This window comes from Boleophthalmus pectinirostris, unplaced genomic scaffold, assembly GCF_026225935.1.
Source record: "Boleophthalmus pectinirostris isolate CB_2022bp ecotype Guang Dong unplaced genomic scaffold, ASM2622593v1 HiC_scaffold_11, whole genome shotgun sequence".
Lineage (NCBI taxonomy): Eukaryota > Metazoa > Chordata > Actinopteri > Gobiiformes > Gobiidae > Boleophthalmus > Boleophthalmus pectinirostris.
The window spans coordinates 23,771,187-23,794,690 of NW_026570994.1; the positions used below are offsets into that span (position 1 = coordinate 23,771,187).

At 43.5% G+C, this 23,504-nt stretch overlaps 2 protein-coding genes across 9 annotated transcripts in view; both read right to left on the bottom strand.

Moving 5' to 3' along the window:
- Nucleotides 1–520: 520 nt before the first annotated feature.
- rpl31 (ribosomal protein L31) lies at nt 521–4,591 on the bottom strand. The gene is made up of 5 exons (XM_020934485.2): nt 4,497–4,591; nt 2,708–2,811; nt 2,379–2,504; nt 1,621–1,733; nt 521–598 (listed from the first exon to the last, which is right to left on the bottom strand). Exons 2-5 carry the CDS (start codon nt 2,809–2,811, stop codon nt 567–569), a joined length of 375 nt encoding a protein of 124 aa, XP_020790144.1. The 5' UTR covers nt 4,497–4,591; the 3' UTR covers nt 521–566.
- A 1,164-nt stretch (nt 4,592–5,755) lies between these two features.
- zc3h13 (zinc finger CCCH-type containing 13) overlaps nt 5,756–23,504 on the bottom strand; it is a 29,142-nt gene continuing 11,393 nt past the window's right edge. For 2 of the 8 annotated variants that reach the window (XM_055163629.1, XM_055163621.1), the window contains exons 12-21: nt 22,700–22,972; nt 19,379–19,766; nt 17,632–17,810; nt 14,411–15,166; nt 12,872–13,156; nt 11,900–12,385; nt 9,640–9,798; nt 8,531–8,731; nt 8,235–8,398; nt 5,756–7,821 (exon numbers count right to left, since the gene is read on the bottom strand). In XM_055163629.1, coding sequence (XP_055019604.1) covers nt 7,612–7,821; nt 8,235–8,398; nt 8,531–8,731; nt 9,640–9,798; nt 11,900–12,385; nt 12,872–13,156; nt 14,411–15,166; nt 17,632–17,810; nt 19,379–19,766; nt 22,700–22,972 — 3,101 coding nt within the window. In that variant the 3' untranslated portion in view covers nt 5,756–7,611. Of the gene's footprint in view, nt 7,822–8,234; nt 8,399–8,530; nt 8,732–9,250; nt 9,361–9,419; nt 9,560–9,624; nt 9,799–11,899; nt 12,386–12,871; nt 13,157–14,410; nt 15,167–17,631; nt 17,811–19,378; nt 19,767–22,699; nt 22,973–23,504 lie in introns of those variants that run through there. The other 6 variants (XM_055163651.1, XM_055163624.1, XM_055163643.1 and 3 more) reach the window with 6 other exon arrangements.

The window sequence follows — 23,504 nt, forward strand, 5'->3', positions numbered from 1 at the left end:
ACCTCTGAGCCAAACTGCGGCTCCTCCGTCTCCTCACACCTGATTATTTCAGAGTCACATTACTGAAGTTTTTGTCTCAGATTCATGTTTTTGTGTCTCGTGAGGACTTGAGCTCAGGTCCTCGTGTTGCAGCAGGTCGAGTGTTTGGAGCAGAGACACTCTCTTCTTTTATTCAAAGGTTTCTGGTTCAAGCCCCAAAGTCTGTCCACAGATTAACTCCAGTTTCTCCTCAACTTTTAAAGCAAAGGGATTTATAAAGTTCAGCTGAAGACGGCGAGAGACGAGATTTGAACTCAGAACCTCAGACGCTTTGACCTGGTTCACGGTTCAGATCCGCGTCAGTAAAAATCAAATCTGTTCTGATGTTCAACACAAAACTGGAATCATTCTAAACATTTCATTTACGTGTGAGGAAAAACTTTAACGTGACATTTTCAAAAACAAGAAAAGAACCAGATTTGATCGTTTAATGACAAAGAGGAAAATATTAAACGTTTACAGAAAATAAAGACATAAGAGGGAATTTTTCAAAGTTTTTTTTTATTTTATTGAATCTCGTGAGGAGTTTAGTTTTCATCCACGTTGACCGTCTGCAGACCTGAGGAAACACCAGCAGAAGAGAAAGTTAAACTCTGGAACTTTCCTCACAGAGGGTCAGACACCTGCTCGTCTCCACGGAGATGATGCTGCTGCCGCTGCTTTGCCTGGAAAGTCCCGCAGTGTGGCATTAATCTAATCCAGCAGCAGGAGCAGCTCAGGACTCAAAACCACCGAGATAAAACAGTCCAGGTCTGTGGAGAGGCGAGGTCCTGTCTGCAGGGACGGTCCAGGCAAAAACAACAACAACAACAGCAACATCTCCATGGAGACGAACAGGAGCCAGAAAAGTTACACAGTGAAGATTTAAGTTCATTTTAAAAACACGTCCCACTTCTAAAATCATCCAAGAATCTGATGCATTTTAGAGGAAATTTAAACTACAGGGACAGAACGAGAGCCCAGGAGACACGGGAGGGCATCTGACACACACACACACACACACACACACACCAGACACACACACACACACACACACACACACACACACAGACACAGACACACACAGACACACACACACAGACACACACACACACACACACACACACACACACACACAGACACACACACACACACACACACACACACACACACACACACACACACAGACACACACACACACACACACACACAGCACACACACACACACACACAGACACACACACACACACACACACAGACACACACACGACACACACACACACACAGAGACACACACACACACACACACACAGACACACACACACACACACACACACACACACACACACACACACACACACACACACACACACACAGACACACACACAGACACACAGACACACACACACACACACAGACACACACACACACACACACACACACACACACACACACACACACAGACACACACAGACACACACACACACACACAGACACACACACACACACACACACAGACAGACACAGACACACACACACAGAGACACACACACACACACAGACACACACAGGGGGGGGTGTGTGTGTGTGTGTGAGTCGGACCTTTGCAGGTGGTGACGGGGACGTAGGTGACCAGAGTGTACAGTTTGTTTGGAGAATCCTCGTCCTCGTTTCTTTTCCGGGACAAACGCACTCGGATCCTGTACGGAACGTTCCTGAAACACAAAACAAACACACAAAACGATTTAAACATCTGCACGGTTTGACTCACATCAACAAACAGGAAACTGAAACAGCACAAACTTCTACAGATTCTTCTTCTGTTTCTCTGTGATTTGTGTTTCAGTTTTACTGAATGACAAAGATGTGACTGAAGTTGCCCCGTTTATATATTTTAAAAAGAATCTAAAACTGTAAAAGTGAAAAAGATTAAATTTGTCCATTCATGAAATAACAATTTAAAAAAAAACAAAAACCGACATATCTGTTTCAGTCGATATATCGGCCGATCTCCCGTCGCGTGAGACTTTTCTCTACAGATTCATGAAACAAAATGGAAACAGCATTTTACGTCTGAACTTTACACAATCTCGGAATTTTAAATCCCAGATAAATACAGTTTACAGATATACACTTTATTTTTTTACAAACATGAGTTTGTCATCTTTAAACTTGTGACTTTTAAAAGGTAAATATCAGTATCAACAAATGTTGGCCACAGCAGCAGGACAAATGTGAACTAAAAATAAAAATCCACAGGATTTGTACCTGATGCCCCTGGCTTAGATTAGTTTATGTTTATAGTCGTATTTTTATTTATCGTTACATAGATTATAAAGTACATTTGTGTGTAGTTGTACCTGATGCCTTTGCTCCACACGGCCTTGTTGAGGCGAGTGTCGATTCTCACGTCTGGAGTTCCCATTTCCTTCATGGCGAATTTTCGGATTTCTTTAATGGCACGAGGAGCGCGTCTCTTGAACCCACTGAAACCAGGAAAATAATCAAGTTTAACACGAGAAAAACCAGACCAGCTGAGACAAAACCTCTGGACATGTTTAAGATTCACGTTCTCAAATGTTTATCTCTTCTGTAGAAATGTACAAAATGAACACAAATGCAGCTCATTGTCCCACAGAAAAGAGGAATAAACGTCCTGATTAAAGCTCATCAGAAGCGTTTGACTCACATTCCGTGGATGCGCTTGTGCACGTTGATGGTGTACTCTCGGGTCACCACCTCGTTTATGGCAGAACGCCCCTTTTTCTTCTCTCCTTTCTTTGTTGGGGCCATCTACAAAAAACAAACACATACTTTCAACAGTTGTCATTTTGGTTGGTCTGAACTGAGTCAGAAACACGTTTACATCACCAGAGGAGAGGACTGTGGAGCCGGTTTAAATCTAAAAACCTGCACCAACGTCGACTCAGGAAAATCACACTGAAACTTTTTATGTTATTAAAAACAGGGATGTACAAATATATATTTAAATTTGAGGATTTTTTGGTTCATTTTACAAGATTATTTAGTTCCAGCTCCAGTTTTGTTTGTTTAGTGGAAGGAAACTCGTTTGACATTTTCACTGTTTTGAGATTTAAATGTTTGTGTTTCATTTTAACTTTACACACGAGTGATTTAACAAAGACTTTTAGTGTCTCACACATGATTTAAACTTGATATTTATTGAACTGTATTGAATTGAAATATATCGAATCAGATCAAAAGTTCACTGTATCAAAATATGAAACGTATCAGCAACTTCTCCATGACACCAGCTCAAAATCTGAGCTCTGATCATTCAACTGAAATATAACTTAGGCCAGGCATGTCCAAACTATGGCCCTGGGGCCAAATGCAGCCCTCATATCAGTTATTCTTGGCCCTCAGGTTTCCAAGTGAACTGACCCAAATGACCTTAAGTACTTTTTACTACAAGTTATGTGAAAATCGACCTTGATAAAGCCAATATCTAATATTTAGAGTGTTGAGACTGTAGGCTTGAACAGAGGCCTGATGGTTCATTCTAACATGTTAAAAATGCACATATTTCAATTATTCACTGCACTGACCACCAGTCCACAGCCCTCAGTCATCTGCTTCAGTGTTTCGACATGTGACCCTTGAAGAAAAAAGTTTGGACACCCCTGACATAGGCCATAAATGACAATTAAACACAACAATCAATCAATGAGGAAACTAAGTGTGCCGCCATAATAAGAACAAAATCTGCACAAAACCACAGCTTTTCTAACTTAATTCTTGTGACATTATAACTCACAAAACTCCAATAAAAGCAGCTGCAAAATGTCACAACAGAACATCAGACCTGCTGTTTATCTCTCGTTTTAACCACAAACGATTTAATTTCACTTTTAGTCCAGCGGTTTTTATTCAAACATTTTAATTTCTGTATTTCAGACTCTAATGATTCTTCATGTTCACAAGAGGAAAGATTTACACCAAAACACACAAACTACACCACGTTATAAACCACAGTGAAAAAGCAGAGCTAAACTTTTGCTTTTTAAATCCACAAAATTTGGATTAAATGTAGAAAAATCTTAAATTGAGCCTCGCGGCTCCGTTTAGCTCCGATGCTAAAAACTACAAACATGGCTCCTCTATTCTCCGCTTTTATATGAATTTATAAGGATAATATTATAATTAAACATGACCCACAGCGCACTGCACTAAACCGTGATGTTTAATTGTAGTTTTTTGTCGGTTTTCTGCGGGTTTTTGTGCAGATTTAAGTCAGATTTTTAGTGTTAAAAAGCGCCGCGGCTCGTCCCGGCGTCACTCAAACTCCACCGCTCAAAATCCGCTTTATTTCACATTTTTAAACCTTCAAACCGGGTCAGACGCGGAGTTAACGTGTTTAAATCTTCATCTTTAACACTTTTGCGGGTTAAAAAGGGTTTAAATCCCGCGGATGGAGTTGGATCGAGGAAAATAAAAATCCAGATCAAAATACTCACTTCGGCTGCGCGTGAGGCGGAAGTCAGAAGGACGGAACACACGCGGAGGATTCTGGGTAAAGGATCGGGTCCGGGTTTAAATCAGGCTCGACTGAAACCACAGGCGGCGAGTAAACAGTTCCGCCTAAGTTAAAAATGATTAAAACAAATAATTCAACTAAAATAACTTCTCCTGTGCTTTTATTTTATTTCTTTGTTCGTGCGTGATATTTATCTATATGTATAATTAATGATTTGATTGTTAAACTTGCTGAAATTATATCATATTTTGTCCGTTGTATTTTTACAGTTTGGTAATTTTGTATTTTATATGATTCATGTTATTCCTCTTGATTTTAAACTTGTATTTGATATTTTGGTGATTTTAACCTTTATTTTACAATTTTTACACGTTATTTTTAGCTGAAGTCTCTTGAAACATGTTTATTTTCATCAGGCTCATTTAAAATCCTTAATTATGTGGATTATTGACATTGACGTTCTGCAATTTTCATCTATTTATTTATCTAACTTCTCAAATAATTTAGAAAATATAACAAATATACAATTGCAAACTATTTATTCTACATTTAAATTTTAGAATTTTAGTTTGACATTTTTAATTTATTTTATGTATTATTATTATAAATTTATGTATTTATTTATTCTTTTTACATTTATTTTATTATTATTATTTTTATTTTATTCTATTTTTGCCATTTGAATTTTTAATAAATTTTTGTCTCTTATATTGTAATGAATGAATTACTGTGACCAAGTAATTTCTCTTATGGATTAATATATTTGTTTATGTTTAAATCTTCTTTTATTTAAGTTATTATAAAATAATGCTTTAATATTATGAAGCCAGAATTTTTTTTTTTTTCCCCAATGGGTTCTTTTCTGTTTTTATCCAGTATGTAATAAATTATCAGCTCTTTTACAATTTTTTTTGCTTAAACATTAGAGTCCATAATTGTAGTTATTTATATAATTGTGCTATAATTTTTATTTTTTTATAATTATGAACAATTCCACATTAGCCTCAACATTAATATTGTATTTTTATTAGTTTTCAAAATTATGTTCTGTTCTAACCAGCTTCAATTTACACAAACTTTTCTTTTTTGTTTTGGTGAAAGCAAAGAAACAAAAAATAAAAAAATATAAATAAACTTGTGTTGCTTTTTCAGAATGACCCAAAGTGAAATATTCCCCCAGATAATTTAATAAAAATATAATCCATAATCCTTAAATGAAGCAAAAAGACAAGAGAGACATTTTCGACATCAACCGTTTAATACAGTTTATGCACAAAATGAAAAACAAAAGTGTTAATAATAAAGTGAGAGTAAAAATCTGTTTTAAACATGACGGCGGCGACAGTTGAAGTTGAAGTGTTTTGAATCGTCTTCCATCGAGACAAAGTCCACGGCTCCAAATCATGACACGATGATTCTGGTCACAAAGTCAAAGAAACTATAAACTGTTTTTTTAGTTTTTTTAGTGGATGTTTTAGTTTTTCAGTCTGTAAAAACAAAAATACATGAAAGTGTGAGAGACGAGACGCACTCGCTCGACTGTCAGCGCACACGCAAATCTGTCCGCAAATATACACAACTTCTGATTAAACTCCCGTCAGAAATATCAGTTTATGTTCAGACAAAACTAAAAAAACACACAATTCTATTTATTCACATTTATATCACTTATTTTCTAACAAATCTGGCAGTTTAAGGTTCATATTTCAGCGTTTTCTGGGCTGGTCTAAAGTTGTTTACTCGTCAAAAACACAAACGGAGATGTGAGTCTGTGTGTCGTTCGTTCATTTGTTTTAAAATAAAACAAAAAATGAAAAAATGAACTATGAATGAAACAACTATTTTATAATTTGTCTCCAAACCAAAAAAAAAAAAAAAACAGATTATGATTTTTATTTTATTTTTTTTCAGTTTTAGATTTTGTATTTAAATGAAAAATGGGAAAAATGGAAAAAACGGATAATGGACTGAACCAGGACTAAACCGTTTTCAGTCCCTGCCTCGGTCCCGGCCTCGGTCCAAGCCCGGTTTCAGTCCCAGTCTGGTCCCGGTCTCAATGCCGACCTGGTCCAAGTCTTTGTCTCTGTCCCAGTCTGGTTCTGGTCTCTTCCCAAACCTATTTCAGTCCTGTTTTAGTCCTGTTTTAGACCTGGTTTAGACCTGGTTTAGACCTGGTTTAGACCTGGTTTAGACCTGGTTTAGTCCTCTTTTTTTTCTAGTTTAGTTCATTCAAACACAAAATCAAAAACTGAAAAAACAAATCTTTATCGTTTTTCATTTTGGTTTTAGAGACAAAGAAGAAAATATTTGTGTTTTTTTTTCATTTTTTTATTTTTATTTTGAAAAACAAATGAACGAACAACACAAGGATTGTTGTGTTTTGTTTCATTCACAAGTCTAACACTTGAACGCTGCACATTTTAGAGTTTAGAGTTTAGAGTTTTTCTCTCAAACAAAACACACGACTCCAGATTTGTTTTTGAGGCGGGAACAACGTTAGAACCTGGATTAAAGCTCACAGGAGTCAGTTTTGCGTAATTTAGGAGCTTTAAAATGTTAGAAAATAAATTATCTTTGGATCTGAGCTTTCAATTTAAAGTCTGGACTAATAAAAGATGTGACAAAGGAAAGTTTAGACCAGATCCAGACCAGATCCAGACCTGGTTCAGTCCGGGTTTTTATTCAAATCCAGTCCTGGTTTGGTCCTGTTTTTATCCTTGTATTTTCAGACATTTTTTCCAACATTTCCGCGTCTCTAAAAATGTAATTTACATCTCCATGGAGACGAGCCGGTGGCAGAATCTGCACGTGAAAAGTTCCACAGTGAATCTTTAAGGCGTTTTTATTTTCAGGTTCTTTTCGTGGTTTTTATCGCGTTTAGTTTCAGCGTTCAGGGAAATCCATCGTGGGCACAAGTCTGTTTTTAAAGAACACATTTAAATTTATTGAGATTAAATTTTGGAGTAAAATACTGACAGATTTATGAGTTTTTTGTTGCTGAAACGTGGTGTTTGTGGTGAAGTCGCTGCACTGACAGAAAAACCTGCGTGAGCCTCGTCTCAGAGTCCACACGCTCCTCCTCCTCCTCGTCTTCTTCAGGTCACACAGACTTCAGCCGGACCGGACTCCAGTTTAGTCCCGGTCTCTGGTCCGAGTCCAGGGTCCTGGGGTCTTTCTGGTCCCGGTCCAGGTCCCGGTCCTGGTCCCGGTCCGGATCCAGACACGGCTCGTTTGAACAGACGGACGCTCATCTGAAAGAGTTCATTATCCACGACCGGAGTCGTCAAGTACTGCTTCGTCAAACCCTGAGGAAAAACAGAGAGGACTCAAGCAGGACTAAAGCAGGACTAAACAGGACTAAAAGGACTAAAGCAGGCAACCAGGACTAAAGCAGGACTAAAGCAGGACTAAAGCAGGACTAAAGCAGGACTAAACCTAGAACTAAACCAGGACCAAACCCATTCTTTTTTACCTTGTAGTTTCTGAGCAGCTGTTTCCTTCACACACAGAGTCTCACAGAACTAAACCCCGTCTAAACTCAGTCTGACCCTGTTTAATCCTGCATCTAAACCCGGTCTAAACCCCGGTCTAAACCCGGGTCTAAACCCGGGTCTAAACCCGGGTCTAAACCCCGGTCTAAACCCGGTCTAACGTCAGTCTAACCCCAGGTCTAAACCCGGGTCTAAACCCCGGTTTATCTAAACCCCGGTCCTTGTACCTTGTCGTTCTTGAGCAGTTGTCTCCGGATGGCGAAGTCTCTCCGGGCACACAGAGCTTTACAGCAGGGCCCCAGGTTCCTCAGAAGCCCCGCCCTCTCCACGCGGCGGCTGTGGGCGGCCATGTTGAGCGCCCCCAGGTCGTGTTCAAACAGTTTGTCTGCGTCTGAAACAAAATGGACGAACAACAAAGTGAACCAGGACTGAACCAGGACTAAACCAGGTCTAAACCAGGACTAAACCAGGAGTCTAAACCAGGTCTAAACCAGGTCTAAACCAGGTCTCTCTCAGGTCTGACCTTTGGGGTCGTCCAGTTCTCCTTTGCAGACCTCTCGGACCTTCTCGAGGAGTTCCGGTCCCGCGAGGCGTTTGGAGATTCCGGCTCTGAGGAGGACGGCGCCCGGAGTGAAGCGGAGCAGCGCCGCCCCCGACGCTCGCTGCCCACTCTTCTGTTTGGGCATCAGAGACGACCAGTCCACGTCGATCACGTCCACCGGACCTGACGGGACACGGGACGATTACGGGACGATTACGGACGATTACGGACGATTACGGGACGATTACGGGACGATTACGGACGATTACGGGACGTTCATGTTTCTCCTGCTGTGATGGAGACGTCAGGACAAACAGGACGGACTGTTCCAGAAGAGACGAGCTCCAAGAACCAGGTCCTCTCACCTGTCCCCCTGTCGTCCTCCCTGTCGTCCTCTCACCTGTCCCCCTGTCGTCCTCACCTGTCGTCCTCTCACCTGTCCCCCTGTCGTCCTCACCTGTCCCCCTGTGGTCCTCTCACCTGTCCCCCTGTGGTCCTCTCACCTGTGGTCCTCTCACCTGTCCCCTGTCCTCTCACCTGTCCCCCTGTGTCCTCTCACCTGTGTCCTCTCACCTGTCCCCCTGTGGTCCTCTCACCTGTCCCCCTGTGGTCCTCTCACCTGTCCCCCTGTCGCCCTCACCTGTCGTCCTCTCACCTGTGGTCCTCTCACCTGTCCCCCTGTCGTCCTCACCTGTCGTCCTCCCACCTGTGGTCCTCTCACCTGTCGTCCTCACCTGTGGTTCTCTCACCTGTGGTCCTCACCTGTCCCCCTGTCCTCTCACCTGTGGTTCTCTCACCTGTGGTCCTCTCACCTGTGGTCCTCTCACCTGTGGTCTCTCACCTGTGGTCCTCCTGTCCCCTGTCCTCTCACCTGTGGTCCTCTCACCTGTCCCCCTCTCACCTGTGGTTCTCTCACCTGTGGTCCTCTCACCTGTCTCCCTGTCCTCTCACCTGTGGTCCTCTCACCTGTGGTCCTCTCACCTGTCCCCCTCTCACCTGTGGTCCTCTCACCTGTCCCCCTCTCACCTGTTGGTCCTCTCACCTGTGGTCCCCCCTCTCACCTGTCGTCCTCTCACCTGTGGTCCTCTCACCTGTCGTCCTCTCACCTGTGGTCCTCTCGTCGTCCGTCTGCTCGTCTTTCTTCTGACTGTCGTTGAGGATCTCGTCCAGTTCGTCGTCGCTGATCGGTTCGTAAACTTCTCCGGCTGAAGCCACAGACTGAACGTCGTCGTCTTTGCCCTCGTCCTCCGCTGGAAACAAACACAAACATTTATCAAACACAACGGACTCCAGGCGACGCCAAACAAGTAGAAAAACTCATCGCACGAGGAAAATATAAAAAGGTCTTTATTTGAATGGCCAAAGCCGACATGTTTGGAGCTAAAGTCTGTGTCTGAGTTTTGATCCTTTTCCAACAGCGCCTCCTACCTGCTCCTACTGATTAGAACATCTGCAGCAAACACACACATTTTTGTTCTTTCACCAACATTTATCACTTGTATTTTGTTTTTACAAACACACGTGGATTTGTACATTTTTTAGTTTGTAGTATTTAGTATTTTATTTTTGTATATTTAGTATTCGTATTTAGGTTTTATTTTGAAAGGCTCTCGTTTGTGTTTGTGTGAGTAACAGTAGTAGCAGCAGTAGTATTTGTAGTGTTAGCAGTAGTACTTGCAGTAGTAGTAGCATTTGCAGTTGTAGTATTTTCCTCTCACCCTCCAGACTCTCGGTCTTGTAGCAGTAGTATTAGTAGTAGTAGTAGTAGTAGTAGTATTTGTAGTAGTATTAGTAGTATTTTCTTACCCTCCAGACTGTCGGTCTTGTAGTAGTAGTATTAGTAGTAATATTTGCAGTAGTATTTGTAGTATTTGTAGTAGTACTTGTCTCTTACCCTCCAGACTGTCGGTCTTGTAGTAGTAGTATTAGTAGTAATATTTGCAGTAGTATTTGTAGTATTTGTAGTAGTACTTGTCCCTTACCCTCCAGACTCTCGGTCTTGTAGTAGTAGTATTAGTAGTAATATTTGCAGTAGTATTTGTAGTAGTACTTGTCTCTTACCCTCCAGACTGTCGGTCTTGTAGTAGTAGTATTAGTAGTAATATTTGCAGTAGTATTTGTAGTATTTGTAGTAGTACTTGTCTCTTACCCTCCAGACTCTCGGTCTTGTAGTAGTAGTATTAGTAGTAATATTTGCAGTAGTATTTGTAGTAGTACTTGTCTCTTACCCTCCAGACTCTCGGTCTTGTAGTAGTAGTATTAGTAGTAATATTTGCAGTAGTATTTGTAGTATTTGTAGTAGTACTTGTCTCTTACCCTCCAGACTGTCGGTCTTGTAGTAGTAGTATTAGTAGTAATATTTGCAGTAGTATTTGTAGTATTTGTAGTAGTACTTGTCTCTTACCCTCCAGACTCTCGGTCTTGTAGTAGTAGTATTAGTAGTAATATTTGCAGTAGTATTTGTAGTATTTGTAGTAGTACTTGTCTCTTACCCTCCAGACTCTCGGTCTTGTAGTAGTAGTATTAGTAGTAATATTTGCAGTAGTATTTGTAGTATTTGTAGTAGTACTTGTCTCTTACCCTCCAGACTGTCGGTCTTGTAGTAGTAGTATTAGTAGTAATATTTGCAGTAGTATTTGTAGTAGTACTTGTCTCTTACCCTCCAGACTCTCGGTCTTGTAGTAGTAGTATTAGTAGTAATATTTGCAGTAGTATTTGTAGTAGTACTTGTCTCTTACCCTCCAGACTCTCGGTCTTGTAGTAGTAGTATTAGTAGTAATATTTGCAGTAGTATTAGTAGTATTTGTAGTAGTACTTGTCTCTTACCCTCCAGACTCTCGGTCTTGTAGTAGTAGTATTAGTAGTAATATTTGCAGTAGTATTTGTAGTATTTGTAGTAGTACTTGTCTCTTACCCTCCAGACTGTCGGTCTTGTAGTAGTAGTATTAGTAGTAATATTTGCAGTAGTATTTGTAGTATTTGTAGTAGTACTTGTCTCTTACCCTCCAGACTCTCGGTCTTGTAGTAGTAGTATTAGTAGTAATATTTGCAGTATTTGTAGTATTTGTAGTAGTACTTGTCTCTTACCCTCCAGACTCTCGGTCTTGTAGTAGTAGTATTAGTAGTAATATTTGCAGTAGTATTTGTAGTATTTGTAGTAGTATTTGTCTCTTACCCTCCAGACTCTCGGTCTTGTAGTAGTAGTATTAGTAGTAATATTTGCAGTAGTATTTGTAGTATTTGTAGTAGTATTTGTCTCTTACCCTCCAGACTCTCGGTCTTGTAGTAGTAGTATTAGTAGTAATATTTGCAGTAGTATTTGTAGTATTTGTAGTAGTACTTGTCTCTTACCCTCCAGACTCTCGGTCTTTCCGGCGTCTCTGGGTTCTGGTTGGTGGTTTGGTTTTTCCGGGGGGGGGCTGAACGCTTCTCTGGGCAGGAGCGGTTCAAACTCTCCCCTGTCGCCCCTGTCCTGCCCCCTGTCGCTCCTGTCCTGCCCCCTGTCGCCCCTGTCGGCCCTGTCTCCTCCTCGGTGGGCGGCGTCTCGGTCGCGGTCTCGGTTGGGTCGGTGCAGGAGCGGTTCTCGGTCTCGTCCTCGTCCGCAGCTCCAGTCTCGGGCGTCGGGGTCCCAGTCCCGGGTCTGCGCCGGCGCCGGCGGGTTCTGCAGGAGGTGGGGCGGGTGGGCGGCGTGAGGCGGGTGCCCGGGCTGGGCCTGGGCTCGGGGCTCTCGGTCCCGGTCTCGGCTGTCGTAGGACCCGGCTCTGGACCTGGACCGGGCCTGGCGCTCCGAGTCCGGAGAACTGCGTCTGGAACTGTGACTCCGAGAATCCTGACGGTCTGAAGACAAACAGACGGGTTTAAAAAACACTCTTTAGTCCTGGTTTAGTCCTGGTTTAGTCCTAATTTAATCCTGGTTTAGTCCTGGGTTGAGTCCCACTTTAGTCCTGGTTTAGACCCAGTTTAGTCCTAGTTTAGTCCTAATTTAATCCTGTTTTAGTCCTGGTTGACTCCTTGGTTTAGTCCCAGTTTAGTCCCTGGTTTAGTTCCTGATTCATTCCCGGTTTAGTCCCGCTGTAGTCAAACTTTAGTTCCACTTTAGTCCCTGGTTTAGTCCCAGGTTTAGTCCCACTTCAGTCCAAATTTATTCTCAATTTTAGTTCCGCTTTAGTCCCTGTTTAGTCCCGGGTTTTAGTCTCACTTTAATCCCGGTTTAATCGCTGGTTTAATCCCTGGTTTAGTCCCACTTTAGTCCTGATTTAATCATGGTTTAGTCCCACTTTAGTCCTTGGTCCAGTCCTGGTCCTGGTCCTGGTCCTGTTGTACCAGAGGATGTGCTCCTGCTGGGTTCTCCTCTCCTGAGTTGGTCGATTCTTGATTTCCTCTCTGTCCCTGCGGCTGCGTCCCCCAGGGGGCGCTCACGCTCTCGCTCTCGTTCTCTGTCCCGCTCTCGCTCTCGTTCTCGGGGGTTGATCTGCGGCGGGGCTCCTCTCCCTCGTCGGTTCCTCTGGGGGTCGTCTCTGGTCTCGCTGGAGGGGGACCGGGGCCTCCTGCCGGGCGCTCTCCCCTGGACGCCGCCCATGGCTCCGCTCCGACCCGCCGCCATGTCTCCTGAAGAACGAAGAAAACAAACGACACGTCAGGAAACAGAAACACAGTCGTCCCTCGCTGTGTCGCGGTTCACCTTTCGTGGTCTCACCATTTTGCAGATTTTTTTATTTTGTAATTTTTGCCTTTGTCTTTTTTTTCAGTGTATGAAGGTGCACGGTGTTCCTCTCGCTGCGTCCTGATTGGCCGAGGGACTCGTGTCTCGTGTTCAGTACAGATGTGTTCAGTTTGTCAAATGTCCGTACATGTTGGATCTGTATCAGTGTGATTCTGAAGTGCTGGATGTTTACATGTTCCAAACAGGAAGTGAGCACAGGCGCCAGTCGGCTCCAGCGTCTGATATTTTACATTTAAACACTGAATTAAAGCATCGAACCAACAACTCGAAAGAAAAAGTCACATGACACACACACACACACACAGGGGTTGTGTTTTGTTTCATTCACATGTCACACTCTGCACATTTAACACAAGTTCTTCTCTCAGATTAAAAACACTGTTCCACCCTGTGATGTCATCATGTGGTGATACAGGAAGTGCTCCACTTTTAAACTCACTAGAACCGTTTTTAAACTCACTAGAATCACCTGGATCATTTTTTCAGTCCTGGAGTCGTTGACCTCGACTGAACTAAAGAGAAAAGGAGCTGAGAACTTGAATACTACAGTTTCAGGACTAACCCGGGTCTAGACCAGGACTGAGCCAAGTTTAGACCTGTTTTAGACCTGGTTCAGTCCAGGTTCAGTTCAGGTTCAGTCCAGGTTTAGACCAGGTTTAGTCCAGGTTTAGACTTGTTTTTAACCTGGTCCAGTCCTGGTCTAGTCTAGGTTTAGACCAGGTTTAGACTTGTTGTAAACCTGGTTCAGTCGTGGTTCAGTGAGGTCTACAGGTCTAAACCAGGTCTAAACTGGACCTAAACCAATAATAAACCAGGACTAAACCAGATCTAAACCAGAACTAAACCTCCTAAACTCCACACACTTTCACTGGAATCATTTGGATCATTTCAGTCCTGGAGTCACCGATCTCGACTGAACTAAAGGAAAAAGGAGCTGAGAACTTAAAAACATTTCAACACTTCATGACATCACAAGGTGGAGCAGAGCGTTTGGAGCTTTGTAGACGTAGATAGAGAATTACTCAAATGTGAATGAAACAAAACAACTCCAGCTCTGAGTGTGATGAGGAAACAACATCAAAACATGATTAAAGTTTATTTTATTACAGAACCTTTAATAAGATGATTTTTTTTTTTACCTGGTGGTTTCCGTAGCAGCGGTTGTGACATCAGCGGCTGCGGCGTTAAACTCGGGATCAAAATGGCGGCGTCTTGCGAGAGCAGAGGAGGAGGATTGACACCTCTGTCCCTCTCGCGCTCTCTCCCAGGCCTGGCTCCTCCCACTCGCCGCTCGGACACGCTCTCCGTCACCTCCTCGTCCGACCAGTCGCTGAAGTGGTCCATCTTCTGCAGCGGCGACAGGTTTTTGGGCGGCGTCTTGGGTCCTCGTTTACGTTTGTTCGCCATTTCGTCCTCGGAGACGTCGGACTCTCCTCCTCCCCTCTTCCTCTTTCGATCCAGCGCCTTCTTCTTCGCTCCTTTCCGCGGCGAATGTTGGTCGGAGTTTGACGAGTCGGCGTTCACGTTCGCCGCCGCCGGTTTCACGCCCATCTCCTCCTCCTTCCTCCCCTTCTTCAGCGCTTTCTTTTGGGACTTGCCCTTCTTCTTGGCCTCGTCGTGCGACCCGGAGTCGTCCATGATCGGCGTCGGCGACTGGCGCGGCTCTCGGGTTCTGCTCCGTGTTTCCTGGATGGGTTCGGGGTCGCGTTCTCCTCGCCGCTCGCCGGGTCGGGGGCGGGTTTCGGGTTCTTCGTGGCGGTTCCGTGCATCCGCTCGTTTCTCGGTGCCTCCTCCTCCTCGCCGCTCGTCCTCGAAGGCGGCGGCGGTTCTGGACGGCGAGCGGAGCGGCGGGTCCTGGGGTCGCACCACCTGACTCAGCAGACGATGTTTATCACCTGAAAACACAAGAAAATATCACACGTTTTAAAAAACCGTGGATCAAAATCACTTTAAAGTCTGTGGTGTAAATCGAGCTGCACGATTAACCCAAACAGAACTTTGAATGAACGCAAGACGCTTCCCACTCTGACAAAATTTCAAAACCATGACTTTTTCATGAGCTTAAGTGAATTTTCCATGACTTTGGGATTATAGTTTTTGAACATTTTATTTTATTTTACATTTATTGTCATCTTTTTTAAACAAAACGTTCAGAAGTAATCATAAAAGCCTCAGGAGAACTTAACAGAACGCTGGAGCTGAGGGAAAGTGAGACAAACATTCCCTGACTTTTCCAGGATTTCCATGACCGTCGGAACTCTGCAAATCGCAATTTTTTTAAGTACCATTATTTCCTCCACAAATGACTAAATTTGTTGTTTATGAATAACAGCAGGTAAAACAGTCGGCGTCACTAGTGACACTAATTTAAAATTTGACAAACAAGTGAACGCAGTTGTTAAATCTGAATTTTATCATTTGCGGCTTTTATCTAAAATTAAATCTTTTTATCTTCTAAATCATTTGAACAGTAATGACCAAAAGGACGAGATCGCGGATACAAGCGCTTGAAATGAGTTTCCTCTGCAGGGTGACTGGGCGCTCCTTTAGAAATAGAGTGAGGAGCTCGGAGTAGAGCCGCTGCTCCTCCACGTGGAGAGGAGCGTCTGAGGGGAGGACGTCTGTCCTGATGTCTCCTGGACGTGTCCCTCAGGAGGTGTTCATGTCCCAGCAGGAGGAGGAGAAGACCCAGGACACACTGGAGGGACGATGTCTCTGGACTGGACTGGGAACACCTCGGGGTCCCCTGGAGGAGCTGGAGGAAGTGTCTGGGGTGAAGGAAGTCTGGGAGTCAATGTTCAGACTGATGGCCCCGCGACCCGACCCCGGATAAGCGGAATAAAATGGATGGATGGATCATTTGAACAGGTCACGCTTTCCCAGGAGAGTCCAGAGACACAGACGTCCTCCCCTCAGACGCTCCTCTCCACGTGGAGGAGCAGCGGCTCTACTCCGAGCTCCAAGCTCTGTCTCTGAGGGAGACGCCCGGACGCCCTGCGGAGGAAACTCATTTGTGTCGCTTGTATCGTGGATCTGGTCCTTCGGGTCATGAGCAGAGGTGAGGGGAGGAACGGAGACTGACAATAAATCCAGAGCTCTGCCTTTCATCTAAAATGTATCTAAATTCTATCTAATTTATCTAAAATTAATTGTTATCTTTTAAATAATTTGAACACACGTTTTTATCTCCTCTCGTTTAGACGACTGTAACGCACTTTTCTCTTCTAGCAGCTGAACTTCCGGGGCAAATAAACCAGAGAATAAAATATCAGAATTAAAAACAGACACCAATGTTTTTTGATTAGTGTTATTTAAAATAAACTCTAAATTAAATATTGGAAATAAAGGTCAAAATCTGTTTTTGTTGTTGTTTGACACTAAAACGGTGCTGCGTTCCTCAGAATCTAAATAAGAGTTTGAAATGTTAATATCGTCACAGTTTTTCGATTAATCGTTGCAGCCCGAAGTGTAAAAGTTCGATAAGAGGAAAGTTTGGAAAATACAGAGAGGAGTTTGAGCCACCGACTTTAGAAAATGTAAAAACAATAAATAGAAATTCACCAAAAAAGTGCCCAGAAATTAAAATTACACTGAAAGTTTATGAAGAATTATTTAACTTTGGTCATTTTTGTGTTTACGGATTAAAGGAGTTTATGTTTTATAAAACCAATTAGACTTTGATTTATACATTTTCCTTCTGGAGTTTTAACAGGAAAAATTTGTTCTGGTTTAGTCCTGGTTTAGTCTTTGTTTCAGTCCTGGTTGAGTCCCGGTTTAGTCCCGATTTAGTCCCTGTTTCAGTCCGGGTTTAGTCCTCGTTTCAGTCCCGGTTTGGTCCTCGTTTCAGTCCCAGTTTAGTCCTAGTTTCAGTCCCAGTTTAGTCCTAGTTTCAGTCCTAGTTTCAGTCCCATTTCAGTCCCTGGTTTAGTCCCTGGTTTAGTCCCTGGTTTAGTCTCAGTTCAGTCCTTGTTTCAGTCCGGGTTTAGTCCTCGTTTCAGTCCCGGTTTAGTCCTCGTTTCAGTCCCGGTTTAGTCCTCGTTTCAGTCCCGGTTTAGTTCTCGTTTCAGTCCTAGTTTAGTCCTAGTTTCAGTCCTAGTTTCAGTCCCAGTTTAGTCCTAGTTTCAGTCCTAGTTTTAGTCCCATTTCAGTCCCTGGTTTAGTCCCTGGTTTAGTCCCTGGTTTAGTCCCTGGTTTAGTCTCAGTTCAGTCCTTGTTTCAGTCCCGGTTTAGTCCTCGTTTCAGTCCCAGTTTAGTCACGGTTTAGTCCTTGTTTAGTCCCGGTTCAGAATACCAAAGTAAAATAAGCCTTTTCCCCACAGAAGGAGCAGAGGATCTTGGGAAATAGAGTTTTTTGTATTACTGTCAGATGGAGGCGGGCACTGGGGGCTGGGTGGGAGGGGCTTGGTCTTCCCTCGACCAATCAGACGCTCACTTTTGTCCTCGTCGCTGTCGTTGGGGCTGGCGTCTCGGGCGTCGCGGGCCGGGCGTTTGGGCGAAGAGCGCGGACTCTGGCTCCCGTCGGCGCGGTGACGCTTCCTGCTGGAGGGAGGTCAGAGGTCAGAGGAGGAGTACTTTTACTTCAAAATAATATTACTACAGTAGAAGTTCAAAGTAGTGATCAGAGAAATGACTTATACGTGCAGTGTGTAACTTTTCTGGAGGAGGATCTGTCAAACACTTTTCTCTGTGGAGACGTTATTAGTTTGTCTGGAATGTTCCACATTTACCACGTTTACATGAGAACTTTAAAAACCAAATAAAAATAATTTAACTCTGAATAAAAACTTATTCTGCTTTAAAAAGGCAAAAATGAGTATGTAACGACAAAAAGACCCGACTTTGTATGACGTAGTTATGTCTGTATACCTACGCCTACTGTCTTGTTTTGTTCTTACTGTTTGAATATTGTCTATTTTTAATGTGTGTCCTTATACAAGATGAAAATCCAATAAAAACTGAATGACAAAAAAAATAAAAATCAAAAGGCAAAAGGAGAAATTCAATTTGTCAAATGGACAAAACATTTATTTTGGTGGAGTCAGTTTCTCAGCTCATCCAAGTTGAAGTTGTTTCTTCAGTTCTGTCAGACTCTGGTGTCTTGTATCTGTCTGCAGGAGGAGCTAACTACACTGAAACTCCTCTGGAACTAACACACATTGTTTACAGTTTGTTAGTTAGATGGGCCCACTAGGAGTGTACATGTATTTGTACCAAATCGTTTCAGTACAGGACGTTTCAGTCGGTGCAGGTCTGTGGACGAGTGAGTTTGTTCAGTTTGTGTGTTTACATTCAGCCTCTACATGTGCAGCTCCACAGAGGCACGACTTTTTAATATTCACGAGGAACTCGTCCGTGATTGGGGCAGTGCTTTATAAACCTATATAATCTATAAATCTAAGTGCAGCGCTTTATAGTTAGAGTGACGCCTTCACAACAACTGCCCCCAGCCTTGACTACGTCCCTCCAAACCAGGAGAAACAAAACAGTCACCGCGACGCAGTCTTCTACTAAACCACTAAACCATTAAACCTTTAAGGCTACTGAGCTGCTCTGAGTGTGCGGACATATCAGCAGAATCATTCAGGGCCATAATGGAGCTTTCACACCTCTGGACCTGACCTGGCATCACTTTTTCTTTGTTTTGATTTAGGTTTGAGGATGGAGTTGTAAATACACACAGATGAGTCCTGCGTTTCTGTTTAAAGGAGGAGTCTCTCTTTCCTGGACTGACTCATCTGCTCCCGTTAGTCCAAGCTGAAAATTCAAATATTCTGACTATAGTTGATCCTAAAGAGGCAGATACAGACACGACTTTGACCCAAAAGTCATTTTTTAACAAATCTGTCTCTGGACTTATTTTAGCATTTTCATGCAGAGACACACTTCTATTTTAGACACATTTACACTGAGAATCAGGAGAAGTGATTCTGGTGATTTTGGTGGCTCTTTAAAATGAACTAGTTTTGTTTTTCACATTTTAAAGCAGTAAAAATCAGGTGCAGAGACTTTTTAATAGAATCTGGAGCATTTTGTTTCCAAAGTGTGTGATTTAAACCTGTTGAAGAACATTTGTTTCAGTGAATAACAGAACTCTGTCTCTTTCTCACCTGGTTTTTCGGTCGTCTCTCGTCCCTCTCTCCTCTCTCTCCTCCCCTCTCCTCCGCTCTCGGTCGTCCCACTCCCTCTGCCGCTGCTCCCTCTCTCTCCTCTCCTCCCTCTCCTTCCTCTCCCTCTCTCTCTCCCTCTCCTCCCTCTCCCTCTCTCTCTGTTCCCTCTCTCTCTCCCTCTCCCTCTGCTCCCTCTCTCTCTCCCTCTGCTCCCTCTGCTCCCTCTCCCTCGCTCGCTCTCGCTCGGCCTCTCGCTCCTTCTCTCTCTCCCTCTGCTCCCTCTCTCTCTCCCTCTCCCTGCGCTCATCCCTCTCTCCTCTCCTGTCGTCTCGCTCTCGTTCGCAGTCGTCGGTTCGGCTCTGGTGGCGGTTCGGAGGAGATCTCTGCTCTGGAACAAAAACAAAAACAAAAAACATCAATAACTCGGCGATCATTTTATCATTGGTATTAAAATCTATGTTCAAGGATTATTTAACATTTTCTACACCAGAACCAAACCAGGACTAAACCAGGACTTTAGAAAGACTCAACAGTTATGGAAAAAGTTTAGTTTCATATTTAGTTTAGTCCTCCTGGTCTGGTCCTGGTTCAGGTCTGAAGAGTTTATGTTTGGTCACAGTTTAGTCCCATGTTTGAATCCTGGTCTAGTCCTGTTTTGTACTTTGCTTTTGTACTTGTCCGGTCCAGTTTTTTCCAACTTTTTTCCCCACAAACTAATTAACAGAATAAATAAATGCTTTATCACAGAGACTGAACAGAGGAGGCCCAAGATCGACCCCTGAGGAACCCACAGTTACAAGAGGAGTGCAAAAATATCTAAATATCAATATATCGTATCGTTTAAAGTGACGATCCAGTCTGGATATCATGGGCTGCTGTATCGATATATTTCCAAGAGGATTTTTTGGTTTATTTTACTAAGTTATTTAGTTCCAGCTACATTTTTGTTGTTTATTTAGAGCAGGAGTCTCCAACCTTTTTTAAACTCCAGTGAGCCACTTTTACAAAACAAAAATCCCAGAGAAACTGAGACGTTTATAAGAAAGAGGTCGAGTCTTGGGGTGCGGTGAGACGCCTATAAAACATAAACCACTGTCCATTTATTAGTGCACAAAGTCAGGCATCGATGTACAATGGTAATAGACATTTTTAATTAATTAATCAAATTTTACAGTTTGGAGACTCTTGGTTTAGAGGAAGGAAACTCGTTTATGTGACATATTTGACAATTTCATTGTTTTGAGGATTAAAATATTTGTGTTTCATATTAACTCTGCACAAGAAGTGATTTAACAAAGACTTTTAGTATCACAGCCATGATGTAGACTTTATTTTTTATTGAATCATATAAAATCTAATGAAATATATCATATTGAATCGTATCAAATCGTAATATCACTGTATTGAGGTGTGTATCGTATTGGCAACTTCGGAATGATCCCAGACCTCCCAGTTACCCAAAGCAGATCCCAACGTCAACAAAGTACTTCCTGTCTTCTCTTAATCTTTATTTATACAGGTGAGAACTTTGAGAGTTAATTCTCATTTTCAGGAGGGTCTAGATTGGACCAGAACCAGTTTAGAGCAGAGCTACAGATGCCCTCCCAGACGCTGAGGGCAAACGCGGTGGACAGACAGAAGCAGCAGAGTCTGTTTCTTCCTGAGGTCCACTGGTCCGTGTGCTGGATCAGCTGTTTAACTCTGGGAGTGTTGTTTGTGACACAGTTAAAGCAGCGTGTTTGATTCCTCTTGTTTACACCGATCACACGTCTCCGAGAAACAACGTCTGACCTCGACATTTGGCACAGACTCTGAGCTCCCTTCAAGGCTCCAGTCCTCAGACAAAAATCTATTTTCAGTTTGAGAGTTTGGACGTCCCCTACCGATGGGAACACGCAAACGGCTCGGCTAAAACCAACTCAAAAGGCTTCTTGAACGTGAGCAGGTCAAGACAAATCCATGAAAACACGACAGAGAGGGAAAAAGAAGAAGTGTTGAAGTGTTTGTTAAATTCAGACTGTGACAGAGGTAAATTTTATCACTTTGTGCTGATTCTGTCACTTTGTCTTTAGAGTTTTGGCTCAGTGCGTCTCAGGTTTAAGTTAAATCAGCCGTAGTGTTGTTTCCCGTCTCTCTCTTCAGTGTTTCTTACCTCTGTGTGTCGCCGAGAGTGTCCGGTGAAGTCTTTTTCTGGATTCTAAAGTAAAGATCCGAGTCTGGAGCCTGTTTATTTCCCGTTGATATTTCCGACATCGTTCACACACAGAACTCCTCTGGTTTCTTCGTCTGGACATGTCTCAGACTCAGAGAGGGCGTTATAACCTTTATCTCAGAACGTTTACTTAAATAAACCAAAGAGAGGAGCCGTCAGAAGCTTCAGTCCAAGGTCTGGACCTGGTTCAGCCCCTGCACTTTTGTTTTTTTTTAATGGTGTTTATAATTTATAACACCGGCCCCTGAAACTATTGAGGCTTAGTCCAACATTACAAAAAGAGGAACAAATATTTTAGTGCATTCAAAACATCTCTGTGTGTTCTGGTGAATTTTAAATCTGATTTTAGTTTGAATCCATTTTATGGTTTTAATTAATTAATATGTATTCATTTTTATGTGTTTTTTATTTATTTATTTATTTTTATGTGTTTTTTTTTTTTTTTTTTTTATTTAAAAAATTCCCAGACTGTGTAAATATTTTATTAGATCAATTGCGTCACACATTAGTTCCTTTTTGGTTGCCATGGTTGTGGTTGGCTGCTCTTGTGGCTGACTGGCTGACACCCTGAGCAGTTTTTAAACTTTTTAAATTTTTATGTTAAATAGGATTTTGATTTTGATCAACTAAGAGCATCAGTTTGTGCAGTTTAAAGATTTAAAAGAGACTTTTCTGTTCACCACTTTTGTCCTGAGGGCTGTTAGTCTCCTCACTCTCCCCTGACACAAATCTGACTCGACCTTTTGAGCCGTCAGGGACAAATAAAGTGGTTCTGATTGATTAATTAACTCAATTATAAAGGTTGAAATGAGGTTTTCAAACAAAAGCAAAATCTGATAAATTAAAGATCAAGTTTCAGTGTTTTGATGTTGCAAAAAAGAGACACTGTTTGCCATCTCTAATCCCCTCCCAGACCAGGCCCCGGTCCAGTCCCCGGTCCAGGCCCCGGTCCAGTCCCCGGTCCAGTCCCCGGTCCAGGCCCCGGTCCAGGCCCCGGTCCAGGCCCAGGCCCCGGTCCAGCCCCGGTCCCCCGGTCCAGGCCCCGGTCCAGGCCCCGGTCCAGGCCCCGGTCCAGGCCCCGGTCCAGGCCCCGGTCCAGTCCCGCTCACCTCTGTCCCTCCTCTCTCGCTCCTGGTGTCCTCCTCTTCGGTCGTAGGACGAGTCTCGGCCCTGGTCTCTCTGGTCCCTCTGGTCCCTGCGGTCTGAGTCGTACCGGTCTCTCTCGGATCCTCTTTCTGGACCGCGGTCGAGGCCTCGGTCTGGTCCTCGGTCTAGGCCCCGGTCCGAGTTCCGGTCTGGTCCTCGGTCTAAGGTCCCACTGCTGCGTGAGTCCCAGCTCTCGTGGCTCTCCAGCTGAGAACTTCTGGAGTTTCTGTTGGAGCCTAAAGGAAGAAACATCAGTTAATCACCCAGGACTAAAACAGGACTAAACCATTTTCTGTCCTGGTCTGGTCCCGGCCTCAGTCTCAGTCCTTGTCCTGTTCCCGGTCTAAGTCCCGTCCCGGCCTCCGTCCCATTCTGGTCCCGTCCCGGCCTCAGTCCTGTCCCAGCCTCAGTCCCGGTCTCAGTCCTTGTCCTGTTCCCGGTCTAAGTCCTGGTGTCAGTTCTGGTCTGGTCCCGGTCTAAATCCCAGCCCGGCCTCAGTCCCGTTCTGGTCCGGTCCCGGTCTCGGTCCCGGTCTCGGTCCCGGTCTCAGTCCCGGCCTCAGTCCCAGCCCGGTCTCAGTCCTGTCCTCAGTCCCGTTCTGGTCTGGTCCCAGCCTCAGTCCCGGTCTCAGTCCTTGTCCTGTTCCCGGTCTAAGTCCTGGTGTCAGTTCCGGTCTGGTTCCGGACCTGTTTTAGTCTTGGTTTAGTCCGGTTTTAGTCTTGTTTTAGTCCTGGTTTAGTCCGGCATCGCAGTTTAAGTCATGGAAAC